The sequence below is a fragment of the Candidozyma duobushaemuli genome (assembly GCF_002926085.2).
Source record: "Candidozyma duobushaemuli strain B09383 chromosome Unknown A_B09383, whole genome shotgun sequence".
Taxonomy (NCBI): domain Eukaryota; kingdom Fungi; phylum Ascomycota; class Pichiomycetes; order Serinales; family Metschnikowiaceae; genus Candidozyma; species Candidozyma duobushaemuli.
Genome location: NW_020289901.1, coordinates 1,702,618 through 1,719,133, shown reverse-complemented (window position 1 = coordinate 1,719,133; position 16,516 = coordinate 1,702,618). Strand labels below are relative to the sequence as shown.

Here is a 16,516-nt window from a genome sequence, read left to right as displayed (position 1 = left end):
CTATGTATGATTAGATGTACTTCTTTTCTATCAAGAAATCAGCAATGGCCTTCGCAGACTCCTCGACGGTCTGACCATCGTAATTCTTCAAATGGATTTCAGGCTTCTCAGGGGCTTCATATGGTGCAGAGATACCAGTGAACTCTTTAATGACGCCCTCTCTGGCCTTCTTATACAAGCCCTTAGGGTCTCTCTTCTCAGCAACCTCGACTGGCACATCCACGTAGACCTCCACAAATGGCAATTGTGATTGCTCGTGCAACTCTCTGGCAATTTGTCGGTCATGCTTGTAAGGACTAATGAACGAAGTCAAGGTAACACAACAAGAATCGGTGAACAATTTCGCAACTTCGCTGATTCTTCTGATGTTCTCGTTTCTATCAGCCTCGGAGAATCCCAAATCTTTATTTAAACCGAATCTAATATTGTCACCGTCCAATCTGTAAGAGTTCAATCCACGCTGCAAGAGGGTCTGCTCCAAAGCGCAGGCAATGGTAGACTTACCACTGGCTGAGAGACCTGTCAACCAGACGGTAACGCCCTTTTGCTTTCTAAATTCAGCACGCTCGCTGTGAGTCAAATTTTCGTGCCAAGTGATGTTTGTTGCCATTTTGAGCGAGTATATGGAAAGAAAGGTGAGAAAACGTAAGAATTGAAACTAAAGATTTGGTCGATTTATTTGCAAGCATATTGACTGAAAAAAAATGCAACAATTGCACGTGACTGAACTTGCATAATCAATTCTCTTACACATTTTGCTTCAGGACGCTTAAGCCGCATTAACGGTTGGTGGTAGTCTTGACGCGTAAAATTGACGATTTGGTGCTCTCGTAAAACATAAATGAGCTTTCTAATTGAAATTCGATTTTCTTTTTAATCTGATAAATAAATTGTGCATGTGGCTGACGCATGAATAGACATTTTTGTGGGGATTTAATGTTTTGGCTGCGAAATCCACCAAATGATAGAATATTCGGGGCTCCACAAAATTTGTAAAGATTTGGCAGAAACTTGAAAACTGCCTTCGATGAAGATTATGTTTCTCCAATGAATAAGTATACCTTCAAAAGAGATGCAATTCTTGAAGTAATGAGAACAGTTTGGAGATGACATTCCAAAAAATCTTACAGCTTTTGCTTGGCGTTTAAAGAAGTCTCAAAGAACAGACATTCAATGACATAAGTTGAACTTATCTATGCAATTCATGCTTTCGAAGGCTGTAACGTTGTCCATGCAGCGCGGGAGTCAAGATCACAATTGTTCATCTCATCTGGTGTACGGGAGTGCATCCGTCGGAGTCACTGGCCATTACAGCTCTACACTTACCTATACTCCCCAATGTCGCTTCATACAACAGAACTAGACGGAATCTTGCCCCTCGTCAACAGAGGTAAGGTGAGAGACATTTATGAAGTCAATGCCACCACTCTTCTTTTTGTCGCTACTGACAGAATTTCAGCGTACGATGTCATTATGGAGAATGGAATCACCAACAAAGGAAAGATTTTGACCAAGTTATCTGAATTTTGGTTTTTCTTCTTGTTCAACCAGGTCCACAACCACTTGGTTTTGGAACCACATTCGGATGAAGAAGAAATATTCAAGCACTTACCCCCTCAATTGTCCGAGCCAAAGTACAAGGATCAGTTGCAGGGTAGATCATTGCTTGTCAAGAAGATGGAATTGATTCCATTGGAAGTTATTGTCAGAGGCTATGTGACGGGCTCTGCTTGGAAGGAGTACAAGAAGTCAAAGACAATTCACGGCATTGCCATTGAGGAGGATTTGCAGGAGTCCCAGGAGCTTCCAACTCCACTCTTCACACCTTCCACTAAAGCTGAGCAGGGTGAGCATGATGAGAACATTACTCCAGAACAAGCAGAGAAGATTGTTGGCAAAGAATTGTGTGACAGAATTGCCAGCATTGCCCTTGACCTCTACACCAAGGCTAAGGATTATGCCAAAACCAAGGGAATCATCATTGCTGACACCAAATTCGAGTTTGGATTGGATGAGAGCGGCAATGTTGTGCTTGTTGACGAGGTTCTCACACCTGACTCTTCAAGATTCTGGAACGCCGAAAAGTACGAGGTCGGCAAGTCTCAGGAATCTTACGACAAACAGTTTTTGAGAGATTGGTTGACATCCAACAACTTGAATGGAAAGGAAGGCGTCAAGATGGACGAAGAAATTGTCACTAAAACTAAAGAGAAGTATGTTGAGGCGTACGAGGTTTTGACTGGCAACACCTGGAAAGATTAAATATGTCATTCATGTGAAATTATAGATTATTTTTGAAAGGGAATGCAAGTATATGCCTAATGCCGGTAATTTTTCCTTAGATATTGTTCCTCAAACTCAGGAACATGCCGCTTTTGTAGAGTCAACCGTTCAAACTCGTCGGTGACACGCTTTTTATAATTCAGAGGCGCTGGCTGGGCTCTGACTGGAGATAACTTTGCATGCATCTCCGCATCCCATTCAACGTTCTTTGCTTTTAATGGTGAACGCTTTGGAGAGCTTGGAGGTGGCGTACCATGGTAGTATTGATGCTGTGCGTGTTGGATATGGTACTGACCTTGTGGGAATTCTTCAAGAAGCTCACGAGGCCCCTTGGTTTAGCTTTCCGCTCAAATGATGAGGCTGATGAATCACTCTTCTTTCTGGTCAATTGTTGTTCAGGGTCCAGACTTTTTCTGCGTTGTAAGATCTCCGAAAGTCTCTGCTGTACTTCGTGTTCCACAACATGTTTAAACTCACGCTGGTAATTGAGTCTCATCTCCTTTGCCTCCAAATCCATAGCTTTTTTGCGAGATTCAAATTCAAGCGTGAGCTCCTCCTCAAACTGTCTTTTCTGTAGGTCACATTTCTTTTGCAACATTGAATAGTCGTCCTGAAGCTCATTCTTGCGTACTTGGGCTAATCTTTCGAAACTTCTGAACTTCGCTTCGAGATCTTCTTTATCTTTATTCACTTTTTCCTCGATGTCTTTAAGAGATGCTTCTGTTTTTTTGAGCTCCTCATGCTTAATAAGTAGCTGTTTTTGGAATTCATTGAGGGTGGCACTAGCTGTCTTGAGTTCCATCTCCTTGCGAAACATCTTCACCGACAATGTTTCCAATAGGTCGTAGCATGTTGGACGCATTTCGGGGTCGACGGTGATACAATCACTTATGATTTTGCGAAGCTGCTGGGAGTATAGAGGAGACAATTCTGGAATGACACCTTTCTTTATTTTTGCCTGCAATTGCAAGTGCGTTGAAGCCCTAAATGGAGGATGCAAGTTACAAAGCTCGTATAGGACACATCCTAGTGACCAGATGTCGCAGACAGGTGAGTATGGATTGTCCATCAAGACCTCTGGTGACATATAGTAAGGCGTGCCCACGTAGGTTTTGGCGAAATCATTTTGGGAGGTGAGCATCTTTGCAAGGCCAAAGTCGCCAAGCTTGATGGTTTTACCAGAATCAAGCATGAGAATGTTGTCGGGCTTTATATCACGATGAATGATGACAGTTTCAGAATCCACATGCGGTTCAGAGGTCTGGTCCAGGCCACGGAAAAGATCAACCTTTTTCACGTCTATACCATAATGACACCTATGTAGTGCTAGGAGAGTCAGGGTCATGACTTCCCAGACGAATCCCTCAGGAACAGTGTCACCATTTTTTTTAAACGTGGAGATCACTTTGCTCAAGTCACCTCCATCGCAGTACTCTTGATAGATGTGAATGACTTTCTCTTCTGGCAAATGGTCATGGTGATAGTACTTTACAACGTTGGGGTGATTAAGCTCTCGAAGAATGCGTAGCTCTGATATGATATTGTTTCTTTCTTGAGTGCTCATGGAGGTGTACTCGATCTCTTTCCTTACCAAGATCTCGCCGGTCTCCTTCAGGCGAACCTTTCGAACGGTGCCGAAAGAGCCTTTTCCGATAACCTCTAGCGGTATATATTTCTGTGCAAGGGTGGCCATGACAGACCCTAGAGTTGCAATGCAATTGAGTTGGTCTGTTGAACTTGTAAGTTGTTGTTTGCATCCGTCCCAAAATGGAAAGGTGCATACACCATGTGCAGCGCCTGTGAGGCTAGCCCCAGGCTGCGAAAACCCACAAGAAGTTCCTATGAGATCTCGGGACCGAATCGATCACAAAAAATGCATTTCGGGAACTTTTCGCAAATTTCCTTCCACGCAGAACAACGTACTTTTTATAACTTGCTAGTGACTGTCTCGGAGTGTCATGGAGACGAAGGTAGCTTCTTTTCCCTTTTTCGGTCCAAGACCGTCTGATTGAAGCTCCCGTTTAGCACCAAGTCAGAGCAAAAAATAGAGCTTTATAAGTGAGCTGGCAAAAAACTTTCAGAATGTCAGGCGGTTTGCCAAGGCCTGATATGTATGTGCCTGGCGATGACAATGCATGTAATTTATCGTATTTGACGCCCCAGAGATTTTTCACACCCTCGCGGCCCCGACCTCACAGCATTCTCATCGAATGCATCACTAGCAAAGCCGATTCTGCCAACTTTTCAATTTTTGCCAAGATTGTATAACCTCAGTGGTGGGCTAAGCCTGGCATCACCATGCTGTAATTGGCCCGTATTGCCTTTGCATTGACGAGTTCGACTGCCTTGACTCCGACTATAAGTAGACCATAGGATACGCTGTGATTCCTCCAAACCAAAAATGAAATTCACCTCTTTGCTTGCCGTCGCCGCTGCTGTCTCTGCTGCTCCTGCCTCATTTTTCTGGGAAGAGCGTACCAATGCTACTGCTGTCGTGAACAGGGTCACTTGGACTGAGACATGGGATACTTCTTTCGAGATTGACGACTCCTGTTCTCCTGTGGAACAGAATCAATTGAGACAGGCCTTCGAAGAGACGAAGCTCTTGGCCAACCATGCCAAACTTCATACTCTTCGTAACGGTAACTCCTCTGAGTTTTACAGAAAATACTTCGGTAACGCTCCTATTGGAGAGGTTGTGGGCAACTACGAAGCTATCGTCTCGGCGAACACCACTGGAATACTTTTCCGTTGCGACGACCCTGATGAAAAATGCTACCAGGACGGCTGGGCTGGTTACTGGAGAGGAGCTAACAATAGCGATGAGACCAACATCTGTCCTCTCTCCTACACTAGCAGATTGTGGTTGTCTCAATTGTGCTCCCAGAACTTCTCGGTCGCCTACTCCAAGAACTCCGAAATTTTTGCTGCAGACATTCTTCACAGATTGTGGCACACTGACAAGTTGGGTCAGGGCGTCATTGGCCACTATGCTGATACTTACGATGAGTGCTTGGACTTGGCTAAAACCAACGAGTCGGAAGCCGTTCGTAACTCGGCCACTTTGAGACTATTTGCTTTGGACGTCTATGCTTACGACATTGCCGTTCCAGGTGATGGTTGCACTGAGCCTTTGGAGGACGAACTGTTGCCACCTTCCCTGTCCTCCCTGTCTACCCTGTCTTCAAAGACTGACTCTGCTACTACCACCAACGCTGATGCATGCCACACTCATGCTGATGGCGAGGTTCACTGCGAGTAGACTCGATTAGATTATTTTCCCTTTCTTGCGCTTACCTATTTTATTCCCTTCAATTCGAATACATTATGCGAACTTAAAATTAGTATATGTAGCTTCATTAGCGGCTATTGTGTATGGTGCCTCGAATGTAGCATTCTGCAAATTATGATAGTACCTAGTGCATAGCCTGGTTATGCGCAACTATCACTCAATATACGAAACGATACAGCTTTTGTGACAGTATTCTCCATATCTAAGCCATCAGGGATCAAAGACCATAAAAGTCTATCATTCTATGAATTATTCAAAACAATCATTTCCTTCAGCCAAGAAAAGCAACAATCGAGCCCACCATCAAACAAGCCTACGCTCACGTCAATTGCTTGACAATCTTCGCGTGTTGAGGATACTGACCTAAAAGGTCAGCTTGTTCAAAAAGATGAAACTCCTTAAAGTCGAACCCGGGAGAGACCATGCAGCTGACCAACGCCCAACCAATCTCTACCGATGAACCGAAAATCACTCCTCTAGGCACCTCAAACTGGACCACTTCTCCCAAATCGGGGTTCTTTCCAAGCTTCACCTTCTTGTACTCTCCGTTGGGGTATATGCAATGCACAGTCAATGGCTCGCCATCGTGAAAATACCATACTTCCTCCGAGTGAAGCCGATGAAATCTTGAAGGGTTCTTGTCCTCCAACAAGAAATGTATATTGGTGTACAATGGAACGTCAAGGCCGGTTTCGGATTTCATTGTTAGTTTAGACCTCCCGGTTTCGCTGTAGTACCCGCCTTCGGGATGTGGCTGGAGGTTCAAAGCCTTGATCCACCTATCTCCCATAGTCGTTGGTGCGATAATATCGAAATTTGCACAGGCCGGAGTTGTACCACACGGTGTTAGCGACGAAGGAAGACAAAAGGGGCTTGATCTCCATTTCCACGAACAGGTCAGCCGAAAGATAACAAAAGTGTCCTCAGGTATAATGCCATCTCCAAGGCACAATGCGTGTTTTAAAAACAGAGAGCAAACTCAAATGATACCATAATACGGCGCATGTAGCCGGTTGATGCAAAATGCCGAATTGCCGAGATGCTAAAGTTTTACACAGCTTTCCGCTTCACTGATTAGGCATTTTGGGTAATAAAAAAACTGTGGCTCAGGACCAGATACGTTATCGTTGGCTATAGCCAGGTATGCGAAAATGCCAGTACAATATATGTAAGACAACTTTATTACACCTTTCGCCAGCCACACGATACAATTCACCATCTTTTCACGTGATGAAAGGTTATAGATGTATATATACTTCAATTTAGCCCCTGTTCGGCTTTTTTGAAAGTAGGCCGAAAAGATGACTGTTAAGCAAAAGCCAAACTTCATTGTTGTTGTAGCCGACGACTTGGGCTTTACTGATTTGAGCCCTTTTGGAGGAGAAATCGAGACTCCAAACCTACACAAGTTAGCTCTCAATGGCCTTAGATTCACTGATTTCCATACTGCTTCGGCTTGTTCACCAACCAGATCAATGCTTCTCTCTGGTACTGACAACCATATTGCCGGGTTGGGTCAAATGGCCGAATTCGCCAGGAACCATCCTCAGCTTTTTGCAGGCAAGCCAGGCTACGAGGGTTACTTGAATTATAGAGTCGCCGCTTTATCTGAGATTTTGGAAGATTCTGGCTACTATACTTTCCAAAGTGGTAAATGGCATTTGGGTCTCACTGAGGACTATTGGCCCTCTAAGAGAGGATTCCAGAAATCTTTCACTTTGTTACCGGGCGCCGGCAATCACTACAAGTACTTTCCCATTGATGAGGAAAATGGTGGGCCAGCTAAGTTTATGGCTCCGCTCTTCCAGGAGAACGGCGTGAGCCTTGATCCTTACGGCCTCCCCGATTCCTATTACAGCAGTGATTACTTTACGGACAAATTTTTGGAGTTTTTGGGTGACGACAAGAAAAGAGATCAGCGTCCATTCTTCGGCTTCTTGACCTATACTGCCCCTCATTGGCCTTTCCAAGCCCCAGAGGATGTGGTTGCCAAATACAAGGGTAAATATGATGGTGGTCCCGAGGATTTAAGAAGAAAGCGTCTAGACAAGGCTTTAGAATTGGGAATTATTCCCGATGGAGTGATTCCTCACGAAGTTGTCACTCAGAGAAACAAGGCATGGAAGGATTTGACTGATCACGAGAAGAAGGTCGAGAGCCGCATTATGGAGACCTATGCCGCCATGGTCGACATTGTGGACCAAAACCTTGGCCGTGTCATCGACCAATTGGAAAAGACTGGTGAGATTGACAACACTTTCATTCTATTCATGTCCGACAATGGTGCCGAGGGGATGATGATGGAGGCTCTTCCACTCAGCAACGCTAACTTCACCAATGCCATTGAGAAGTACTACGACAACAGCTACGATAACATTGGTAAAAAGAACTCCTTTGTTTGGTATTCAGATCAATGGGCTCAGGCTGCCACAGCACCCGCATACATGTACAAGATGTGGGCTAGTGAAGGTGGTATTCGCTGCCCGTTGATTATCCACCACCCCAATGCTGTTCCTGAAAAGAATAGAGGTAACGTGAAGCACGGTTTCGCAACTGTCATGGACATTCTCCCAACGATTTTAGATTTAGCGGAGGTAGAACACCCCGGTACAAAGTTCCGAGGAAGAGCTGTGGTCAAGCCTAAAGGCTTGTCTTGGAAGAAGTACATTACCGGAGAGGCTGATTTCGCCCACGACGAAAATTCCGTGACTGGCTGGGAATTATTTGCGCAGCAGGCAATCAGAAAAGGAAAGTGGAAAGCTTTGTATATTCCTAAGCCCATGGGTCCAGAGAAGTGGCAGTTATTTGACTTAAAAGCCGATCCAGGCGAACGTATTGATCTTGCTGAGAAGGAGCCCAAGATCCTCGATGAATTGCTCGACTATTGGAGCCAATACGAAGCTGAAACCGGATTGGTTAAGTTTGGCGGCGAGATTTATCAAGACGCTCAATACGATCCAAAGGTGTTATATAAGTAATAGTGAACTTTTTGCAGCCAATTCGCGGTAACAAATATGCTTAAGTAGGTGAACAGACCCGTCCACCGCAAGTGTCGCACTATGGTTGGTCGAGAAAAAAACCTCCAGCAGTGATCTCAAACAACGCTAACAGTCGAAGAATATTTAAATCTAGGACATGTTCAGTGCTGTCGCTCGCAGAGCCGTGGCTCAATCCACGCAATGTGCGGCCCGCCGTTCGTTGACCACCTCAATGCGTTCGTTTCAACAAGTCAACACTAGCCCAGGTTCTCCGGTTACTTCGCAACCAGTGAAAGCAAATGCCACCACGGACCCTGTGCTGCCTGAGGTGAAGGATGAAGTCAGAAGAATCAACGAGACTCCTGAGGAGCCTACTCCCAAGAAGAAGAAGTTCTCTTTCACGGGGTTCTTGTTCAAGACGCTCTTCTTTACCTCCGTGGTTTACGGTGCTACTTTGTACGTTGCAACTAAGAACGACAAGGTTATGGACTTTGTTTTGGACAACAACTTGCCTTATTCCGAGGAATTGATGGATTTGATTGAGACTGGCTCTGTCCAGCAATTGCAAAAGTCGTTGGGTCGTCTTCCACAAAACATCAAGCTTCCATCCAAGGACCAGATTGACGAGTTGGCCCACAAAATCGAAAAGGGTGGTGAGACCTTGATCAAGGAGACCAAAAGTAAATTTGGCCAGAGCTCCAAGTACACCACTCCTGAGGAGCAATTGCAAAAGCCTGTTGAAGTTGAATCCGTGGGTAATGTGATTGAAAAGTTGCCCATGATCACATTGAAGGACGGCCTCTCTGACTACGCTGATGAGACTGTCAAGGGCACCATTGCATCCTTCAATGACTTGATTGCATTGGTGGATGCTTCCAACATTGGCTCCAAGAAAGATGGCCTCATCAAAAACATTAACGAGAACGTCCACGCCTTGACCTCGAAGCTCGTTAAGTTGAGCAATTCTTTGGAGGAAGAACTTCAGAAGAAGTTGAAGTCCACGCAGACTGAGCTCCTTTCCGCATACACTCAGAAAGAATTGGAGTTGACACAAAACTTGTTGGACCAGTTCAACCACGAAAAGACCAACTTGGAGAAGAAGTATCAAGCGAGAGTAACTGAGGAGGTTGAGGCCGCCAAGAAGGCTATCACTCAGGCTGCTGTGAATGCCACCACGATGGTTAGAGTCGAACAAACAAAGAAGTTTGAGAGCATGATTAAACAAAGGATTGACGATGAAAGAGAGGGCAGATTGAAGAACTTAAATGCATTGAACAACAGAGTGGAGGACCTTGAAAAGTATGCCCAAGCTTTAGAGGAGCAAGCCGTTGCTGCCAACAACAGAGGTGTCATCCAGCTGTCGATCACCAAATTGAAGTCTTTGATCTTCGCTACCGAAGCCAACACCCCTGCTAAGTTTTTGACTCCATACATCACTAGAATTGGTGATGCTACTACTAAGAGCAACGACGAAGTGTTCAGTCTAGCCTTGAATGAGTTGAAGCCTTTGCTCGAAAACGAGTCCAACCAGTCCATCTTGTCTATTCCACAATTGTTGACCGCTTGGGAACAGCTTACCCCAGAGTTGAGATCGGCATCTTTATTGCCTCCTAATGCTGGTTTGTTGGGACACGTTGCCTCCGTCATCTTCTCGAAGTTCTTGTTGCCCGTGAAGGGAAACAAGCCTGACGGCAAGGACATTGAATCCGTCATTGCAAGAGTGAATCTGAGCTTGGTTAGAGGCCAGTTAGATGTTGCAGTGGAGGAAGTCGCTAACTTGAAGGGTTGGAGTAGACAGTTGGCTGACGACTGGGTCAAGGAAGCTAGAGTGAGATTGGAAGCTGAATTTTTGGTCGGCTTGATAGACGTCGAATCCAAGATTATGTAATTAAAACTACGAACGCAAAGTATTTAAAGGAGTTTTTCACATTGTAAGTATTGCTCGCAGACGTTGAGAACTAGATCTGGTGTGCACTCAATGTACATGGGTAGAAAAAAATAGCTTTCAATAGCGTAACGTCCACACTGAATGTCTTCCTCCGGTAATAATGGAGCCGTTTATGGCGGTGACGAAATAAATGCCATCGTTTTAGATGCTGGAAGCCATACTACCAGGATTGGCTATGCTGGAGATGACTATCCCAAGGTGATTGTTCCCTCCAGTTATGCAAAGACTGAGGCCAACAAAAAGATCTTTGGCCACGGAATGGAGTTTCTCCGGAGCAACCAGGAGATAGTGCCTATAATGAGAGACTCTCTTATCCAAGATTGGGATGGCGCCGTCGAACAATACCGTCACTACTTTGACAACTTGTTGAAAGTGGACTACCAGGAACAACCTATCTTGATCACTGAACCTGTTTGGACTGACAAGGAGTACAGACAAAAGCTCGTTGAGACATTTTATGAGCAGTTCAATTTCCCCGCCTTGTACTTGGCTCGTACCCCAACGTGTATCTCATTCCAACAAGGAAGATCGAGCTGCTTGGTTGTGGATGTGGGCCATGACAGTGCTAGTGTAACACCTGTTGTGGATGGAATTTGTCTCCTTCGAAACTCCATGAAAACCAACTATAGTGGTCAATTTTTGAATGACCATGTTAAGAACTTCCTCACCACAAAATTCCCGGACGTGAACTTGGAGTTGAAATACAAGATCAAGGAGAAGACCCCCACCGTCTATCCTACAAAAGCGGACTTCATTGCTAAATCATTCGATGAAAAGATTACTCAGTCGTACGATGACTTCCAGGAACAGAAGATATACTCAGAGTTCAAGGAGCTTATGCTTGAGGTCCCTGAGAAGAAGATGAATACAAGCAACCCGCAAAACGCTGAAGCCATCAAGGAGCAGTACGATGACGAGTCTGAAAAGAGGCTTTTTGAGCTTCCTTCTGGCCAGTCAGTGGAAGCTGGTATCGACCGTTTCCGTCTCGCGGACACGTTGTTTGATCCCGCCAGCTACCCCTTCGAAGATAAAGCGGTGGATGAAAAGTACCCTGCCAATAATGGTGAGCTAGATATAAGTAGTCCTTACGATGACTACCGTCCTTTGAAGAGGGCCAGAAAGACCGGTTCTGGTCCTTCTACGCCTACCCCAGCGCCTGAAAACGGCACCACAGAAAAGACTGCCAGAGGCTTGAGTCACCTCATCACACATGCTATTTCCTCCATCGACATCGACTTGAGGACCTCGATAGCTCATAACATCATTGTCACTGGTGGTACATCCTTGATTCCAAGGTTGACTGAAAGACTCTACAATGAGTTGTCCAACTCGAATCCAGGCCTCAAAATCCGTCTACACGCTATCGGTAATGCTAACGAAAGAACGAATCAGGCATGGATCGGTGGAAGTGTTCTTGCATCGCTCGGCACATTCCATCAAATGTGGGTTAGCAAGGCCGAATATGAAGAAGCTGGTGTCGACAGGATCCTCACCCAAAGGTTTAGATAAAAAGTGTGTATTATATTTAAGGTAAATGATCTACTCGGTGCAAAATAGAGGCCGCTCTATAGGCCGATTGTGCAGGCCAGACTAAGTGAGGCTCCTAGGTCGGACATTCACCAACTAGATCTATACCACCAATGATTACTCAAACCTCGTTGTACCCACCGCAGCCAAACACTGCTCGTGCGTCGAGTACTTTCATTTCTTATGATTCTCAGAACAATAGAATTGCTTATGCATCTGGAAGGTCTATCGTTGTGCGCTCATTAAATAGCGACAGATTACCTGTTCAGTTCACCAAGCACACTTTTCCAACTACAGTTGCCACTTTCAGTCCTTCTGGAAACTACATTGCCTCTGGTGATGAGTCCGGAAATGTCAAGATTTGGGACTCCTCTGTTTATGGCAAGGAGGAAGGTCTGTTTGAACAGCCAGTTGTCAAGGCTGAGTATCAGATTCTCAGTGGTCCCATCAGATCCATTGCCTGGGACGGTGACAACCAAAGAGTGATTGCTGTTGGTGAGGGTAAGGATCAATTTGGTCATTGCTTCACGTGGGATTCTGGTAACTCTGTTGGTGAGATCCAGGGACACTCCACTGTTATCAATGCCGTCGATATCAAGCCTCAGAGACCTTATAGAGCTGCCACTGTGAGTGCCGACAAAGCCTTGGTGTTCTACAACGGTCCACCATTCAAATTCGACAAGAGTATTCGTGGCCGTCACAAGAATGTCATAAGAGATGTCAAATTCAGCCCAGATGGTAAATGGCTCGTGAGTGTTGGCTCCGATAGAACAATAGTCGTGTATGATGGAAAGACAGGGGAGGTTTCCAATACTCTTGAAGATGCCCATAACGGTGGAATCTTTGGTGTCTCATGGCTTGCTGACTCGTCTGCTTTCGTTACTGCTTCCGCTGACAACACGCTTAAAGCTTGGAACCCTGAGAATCTTGAGTCGAAACATACCTACACAGTCGATGCCGATTCCACCGTTTCCAACCAGCAAGTGGGTGTGGTTGTCACCAAAGAATACGTGATTTCCCTCTCTCTCAATGGAAATCTCAATTTCTTCAAGCATTCCGAAAATGCACCAACGAAGAAATGGTACGGCCATCAAAAGTCCATCACATCCGTTTCTTCTGACGACAAGAATGTGTACACTGGTGATGCCGATGGCTTGATCGTCAGATGGGATAGAGATGACCCCAAGTTGGGCTCAACCCCAGAGATTCTCGGTAACAGAGAAGATCAACACACAAACTATGTTGACAGCATTGTCAAAACCGACGGTGGCATTGTTACGGCCGGATGGGATGACAAGCTCAAGCTCTGGACACCTGACGGGGCTGTCGTCAAAACTGCTCAGTTGGACTACCAGCCCAAACATCTTGCGTTCGCATACGGTAGGTTGTTTGTTGCCCACGAGAGCGCTATTGCTTCATACGATGCGGCTTCCCTTGAGAAGATTTCAGTCAACTCCATCAACTTTAAAGCTTCTTATGTGGGTCCAATCTCAGAAACAAAGGTGCTTGTCGCCAACCTGAGCGGGTCTAAGGTCGAAGAACTCGAATTGGGTGCAAATTTGAAGACTGTTCGCTCGTATCAGCCATTGAGATCCGCTCCATCGTTGATCAAGGTTTCCCCAGATGGCCAGTATGCTGCTGTAGCTGACACGGCAGGTAAGTACACCTTGTACAACACCAGCGATGGCTCCGTGGTCACTACTAGATGGGCATTCCACAACAGCCGAGTAGAAGATGCTGAATGGACTGCTGATTCCAAATTCTTGCTCAGTGGAGGCTTGGACAGCAGTCTTTTCGTGTACTCTGTCGCCCGCCCAATGAAGGTGTTGAAATTCCCTTTGGCCCACCAAAATGGAGTCACTGGTGTCAAGTGGATAGACTACGACCAATCTAAGGGTGTTTTTGTCTCTACAGGAAGCGATGGCTTCGTGAAGAGCTGGACGGCAGACTTTAGCGTATACGCCTGATAGCCCCTGTGGAGATTTATTGGGGGGCACATCTGACGTAGCCGGTGCGGATGGGCTCAAAATGTTTCAGTGCAGCGGGCCTCATACGACCTTGCCCGCCCAAAATAGCAAACGGCCGTCCCTTTTCAAGCCCACACAATATGATGAAATTAAAAGGCAGCGGACTTAAACTAGAAAACTACGCCATTCCCTCCTTTGGAAAATATAAAATAGTAAGATTGCTCTGGACCTTTTTCAACCGATTAACTTGTGCGCAACCAGCCTTATCCTCGAGCTCCAGCACCCAAAAAGGCCATGCAGGTGAGGCCGGACCCCGACCTCCACAGACCTAACCTGATCCGCTTCAATTGACTTTCAACCACTTTTTCTTTCTTCCTTTTTCAAAATGTCAAAAGATCTTATCAAGGGTGCATTGGACATTGATCCTTGGTTGGAACCTTACTCGGCCTCCCTTATCAGCCGCCAGTTGCAATATCACCAGTGGCTCGAAACTTTGGAGAAGTCCGAGGGTTCCTTGTTTGACTTTGCTTCTTCCTATAAAAAGTACGGTCTTCATGCTGACAAGGCCACCAAGGCCATTACTATCACCGAGTACATTCCTGATGTGCAGCTGGTCTCCCTCGTGGGAGAGTTCAACGGCTGGGACGTGGACTCACACCGCTTGGAGAAAAAGAACGATTTCGGCTTGTGGCAGCTCACAATTGAGCCTGTTAATGGAGACTATGCAATTGCCCATGATTCCATTTATAAGATCTCGATGTTAACCGCTGCTGGCGAGAGGATCTACAGGTTGGACCCATGGGGTACCCGGGCAACTTTCAACAAGAACACCACCTTGTACGAAGGCAGGTTCTGGAATCCTGAACTGACATACACCTTCAAGCACCCCAGACCGCATTTGAACGAGGTGGAGGGACTCAAGATCTACGAGGCGCATGTCGGCATTTCGTCTCCTGAGCCCAAGATTGCCAGCTACAAGGAGTTCACGCAGAACACGTTGCCCGTGATCCATAAGCTTGGATATAACACAATTCAATTGATGGCTATCATGGAGCATGCCTACTATGCCAGTTTTGGTTATCAGGTGACGAACTTCTTCTCCATTTCCTCGAGGTATGGTACTCCGGAAGAGCTCAAGGAACTCATTGATGAGGCCCACCGGTTGGGTATCAGAGTTCTTCTTGATGTGGTTCACTCTCACAGTTCCAAGAACGTGGAGGATGGCTTGAACAACTTCAATGGCACCGATCATTACTTGTTCCATGGTGGTCCCAAAGGTAATCATGACTTGTGGGACTCAAGGTTGTTCAACTACTCTAATTACGAGACATTGAGATTTTTGTTGTCCAACTTGAAGTTTTACGTTGATGTCTACGGGTTCGATGGTTTCAGATTTGATGGAGTCACTTCTATGTTGTATAAGCATCATGGTTTGAGCTACGGCTTCAGTGGTGACTACAATGAGTATTTCAACCAGGATTTGGTTGACAATGACGCAATTACATACCTCATGCTCGGACATCGCTTGCTCGAAGAAATCAGTGAAGCCGATAAGGGTGCCTTGTTCACCACAGTGGCTGAAGACGTCAGTGGTATGCCCACATTGTGCTTGCCAATTTCCAAAGGTGGTATTGGCTTCGATTACAGGTTGTCGATGGCCATCCCAGACATGTGGATCAAAATTTTGAAGCACTTGCGGGATGAGGAATGGGATCTTGGAAATATTGTTTTCACCTTGACCAACAGACGCCACGGCGAAAAATGTATCGCTTACTCTGAATCCCATGATCAGGCTTTGGTGGGTGATAAGACTCTTGCCTTCTGGCTTATGGATAAGGAGATGTATACCAACATGTCCGAACTCTCCCCCATGACAGAGACCGTTTCCAGGGGTCTCGCTTTACATAAGATGATTCGTCTTGTGACATTTGCCTTGGGAGGAGAGGGCTATTTGAACTTTGAGGGTAATGAGTTTGGACACCCAGAGTGGTTAGACTTCCCTCGTGAAGGCAACAATGATTCATATCACTACGCCAGACGTCAGTTCAACTTGATTCATGACGACTTGTTGAGATATAAGTTTTTGTTCCGTTTTGACAGTGCCATGCTTGAGCTTGACACAAAGTATGGAGTATTGTTGACACCTCAGGCATACGTCTCTTTGAAACACGAGATCGACAAGGTTCTTGTCTTTGAGAGAAACGGACTTTTGTTTATCTTCAACTTCCACCCAACTCAATCTTTCCCTGACTATAAGGTCGGTGTTGAGGCTGCTGGAGATTACCAGATAGTGCTTGATTCTGATTCCAAGGAGCTTGGAGGATTTGGAAGAATCAATGACCTTGACAGTGCTGGAAACAAGATCTCGTTCCCTACTCTGCCAGAGCAGTGGAACAATAGGTCAAATGCTTTGTTCATCTACATTCCTTCTAGAACCGCTTTGGTTTTGCAACTTAAAACTAAGGTCAAGTAATAATATACATATTAGGGAGCGGATGCTACCAAGTCCAGATGAGTATGA

General features: G+C 45.6%; 10 protein-coding genes across 10 annotated transcripts; 7 read left to right on the top strand and 3 right to left on the bottom strand. All coding sequences in view use genetic code 12, as the record gives it.

Annotated features, from left to right (window-relative positions):
* Positions 1 to 10: 10 nt before the first annotated feature.
* On the bottom strand, positions 11 to 610 carry MET14 (adenylyl-sulfate kinase; the record flags this gene model as incomplete). Its single annotated transcript, XM_025479355.1, has 1 exon — positions 11 to 610. The coding sequence occupies one exon, from the start codon at positions 608 to 610 to the stop codon at positions 11 to 13; it is 600 nt and encodes a 199-aa protein (XP_025338828.1).
* A 728-nt stretch (positions 611 to 1,338) lies between these two features.
* ADE1 (phosphoribosylaminoimidazolesuccinocarboxamide synthase) lies at positions 1,339 to 2,262 on the top strand (the record flags this gene model as incomplete). Its single annotated transcript, XM_025479354.1, has 1 exon — positions 1,339 to 2,262. The coding sequence occupies one exon, from the start codon at positions 1,339 to 1,341 to the stop codon at positions 2,260 to 2,262; it is 924 nt and encodes a 307-aa protein (XP_025338827.1).
* Positions 2,263 to 2,318: 56 nt separating this feature from the next.
* On the bottom strand, positions 2,319 to 3,976 carry KIN3 (serine/threonine protein kinase; the record flags this gene model as incomplete). The annotated part of the gene is made up of 2 exons (XM_025479353.1): positions 2,319 to 2,552; positions 2,579 to 3,976. 2 exons carry the CDS (start codon positions 3,974 to 3,976, stop codon positions 2,319 to 2,321), a joined length of 1,632 nt encoding a protein of 543 aa, XP_025338826.1.
* A 708-nt stretch (positions 3,977 to 4,684) lies between these two features.
* On the top strand, positions 4,685 to 5,545 carry PRA1 (Pra1p; the record flags this gene model as incomplete). Its single annotated transcript, XM_025479352.1, has 1 exon — positions 4,685 to 5,545. The coding sequence occupies one exon, from the start codon at positions 4,685 to 4,687 to the stop codon at positions 5,543 to 5,545; it is 861 nt and encodes a 286-aa protein (XP_025338825.1).
* Positions 5,546 to 5,894: 349 nt separating this feature from the next.
* CXQ87_000785 (cupin domain-containing protein) lies at positions 5,895 to 6,278 on the bottom strand (the record flags this gene model as incomplete). The annotated part of the gene is made up of 1 exon (XM_025479351.1): positions 5,895 to 6,278. The coding sequence occupies one exon, from the start codon at positions 6,276 to 6,278 to the stop codon at positions 5,895 to 5,897; it is 384 nt and encodes a 127-aa protein (XP_025338824.1).
* Positions 6,279 to 6,876: 598 nt separating this feature from the next.
* CXQ87_000784 (arylsulfatase) lies at positions 6,877 to 8,553 on the top strand (the record flags this gene model as incomplete). Its single annotated transcript, XM_025479350.1, has 1 exon — positions 6,877 to 8,553. One exon carries the CDS (start codon positions 6,877 to 6,879, stop codon positions 8,551 to 8,553), a length of 1,677 nt encoding a protein of 558 aa, XP_025338823.1.
* Positions 8,554 to 8,710: 157 nt separating this feature from the next.
* On the top strand, positions 8,711 to 10,441 carry CXQ87_000783 (uncharacterized protein; the record flags this gene model as incomplete). The annotated part of the gene is made up of 1 exon (XM_025479349.1): positions 8,711 to 10,441. The coding sequence occupies one exon, from the start codon at positions 8,711 to 8,713 to the stop codon at positions 10,439 to 10,441; it is 1,731 nt and encodes a 576-aa protein (XP_025338822.1).
* A 141-nt stretch (positions 10,442 to 10,582) lies between these two features.
* Positions 10,583 to 12,010, top strand: ARP4 (Arp4p; the record flags this gene model as incomplete). Its single annotated transcript, XM_025479348.1, has 1 exon — positions 10,583 to 12,010. One exon carries the CDS (start codon positions 10,583 to 10,585, stop codon positions 12,008 to 12,010), a length of 1,428 nt encoding a protein of 475 aa, XP_025338821.1.
* Positions 12,011 to 12,141: 131 nt separating this feature from the next.
* Positions 12,142 to 13,995, top strand: CXQ87_000781 (uncharacterized protein; the record flags this gene model as incomplete). The annotated part of the gene is made up of 1 exon (XM_025479347.1): positions 12,142 to 13,995. One exon carries the CDS (start codon positions 12,142 to 12,144, stop codon positions 13,993 to 13,995), a length of 1,854 nt encoding a protein of 617 aa, XP_025338820.1.
* A 385-nt stretch (positions 13,996 to 14,380) lies between these two features.
* Positions 14,381 to 16,468, top strand: GLC3 (1,4-alpha-glucan branching enzyme; the record flags this gene model as incomplete). The annotated part of the gene is made up of 1 exon (XM_025479346.1): positions 14,381 to 16,468. One exon carries the CDS (start codon positions 14,381 to 14,383, stop codon positions 16,466 to 16,468), a length of 2,088 nt encoding a protein of 695 aa, XP_025338819.1.
* Positions 16,469 to 16,516: the final 48 nt, after the last annotated feature.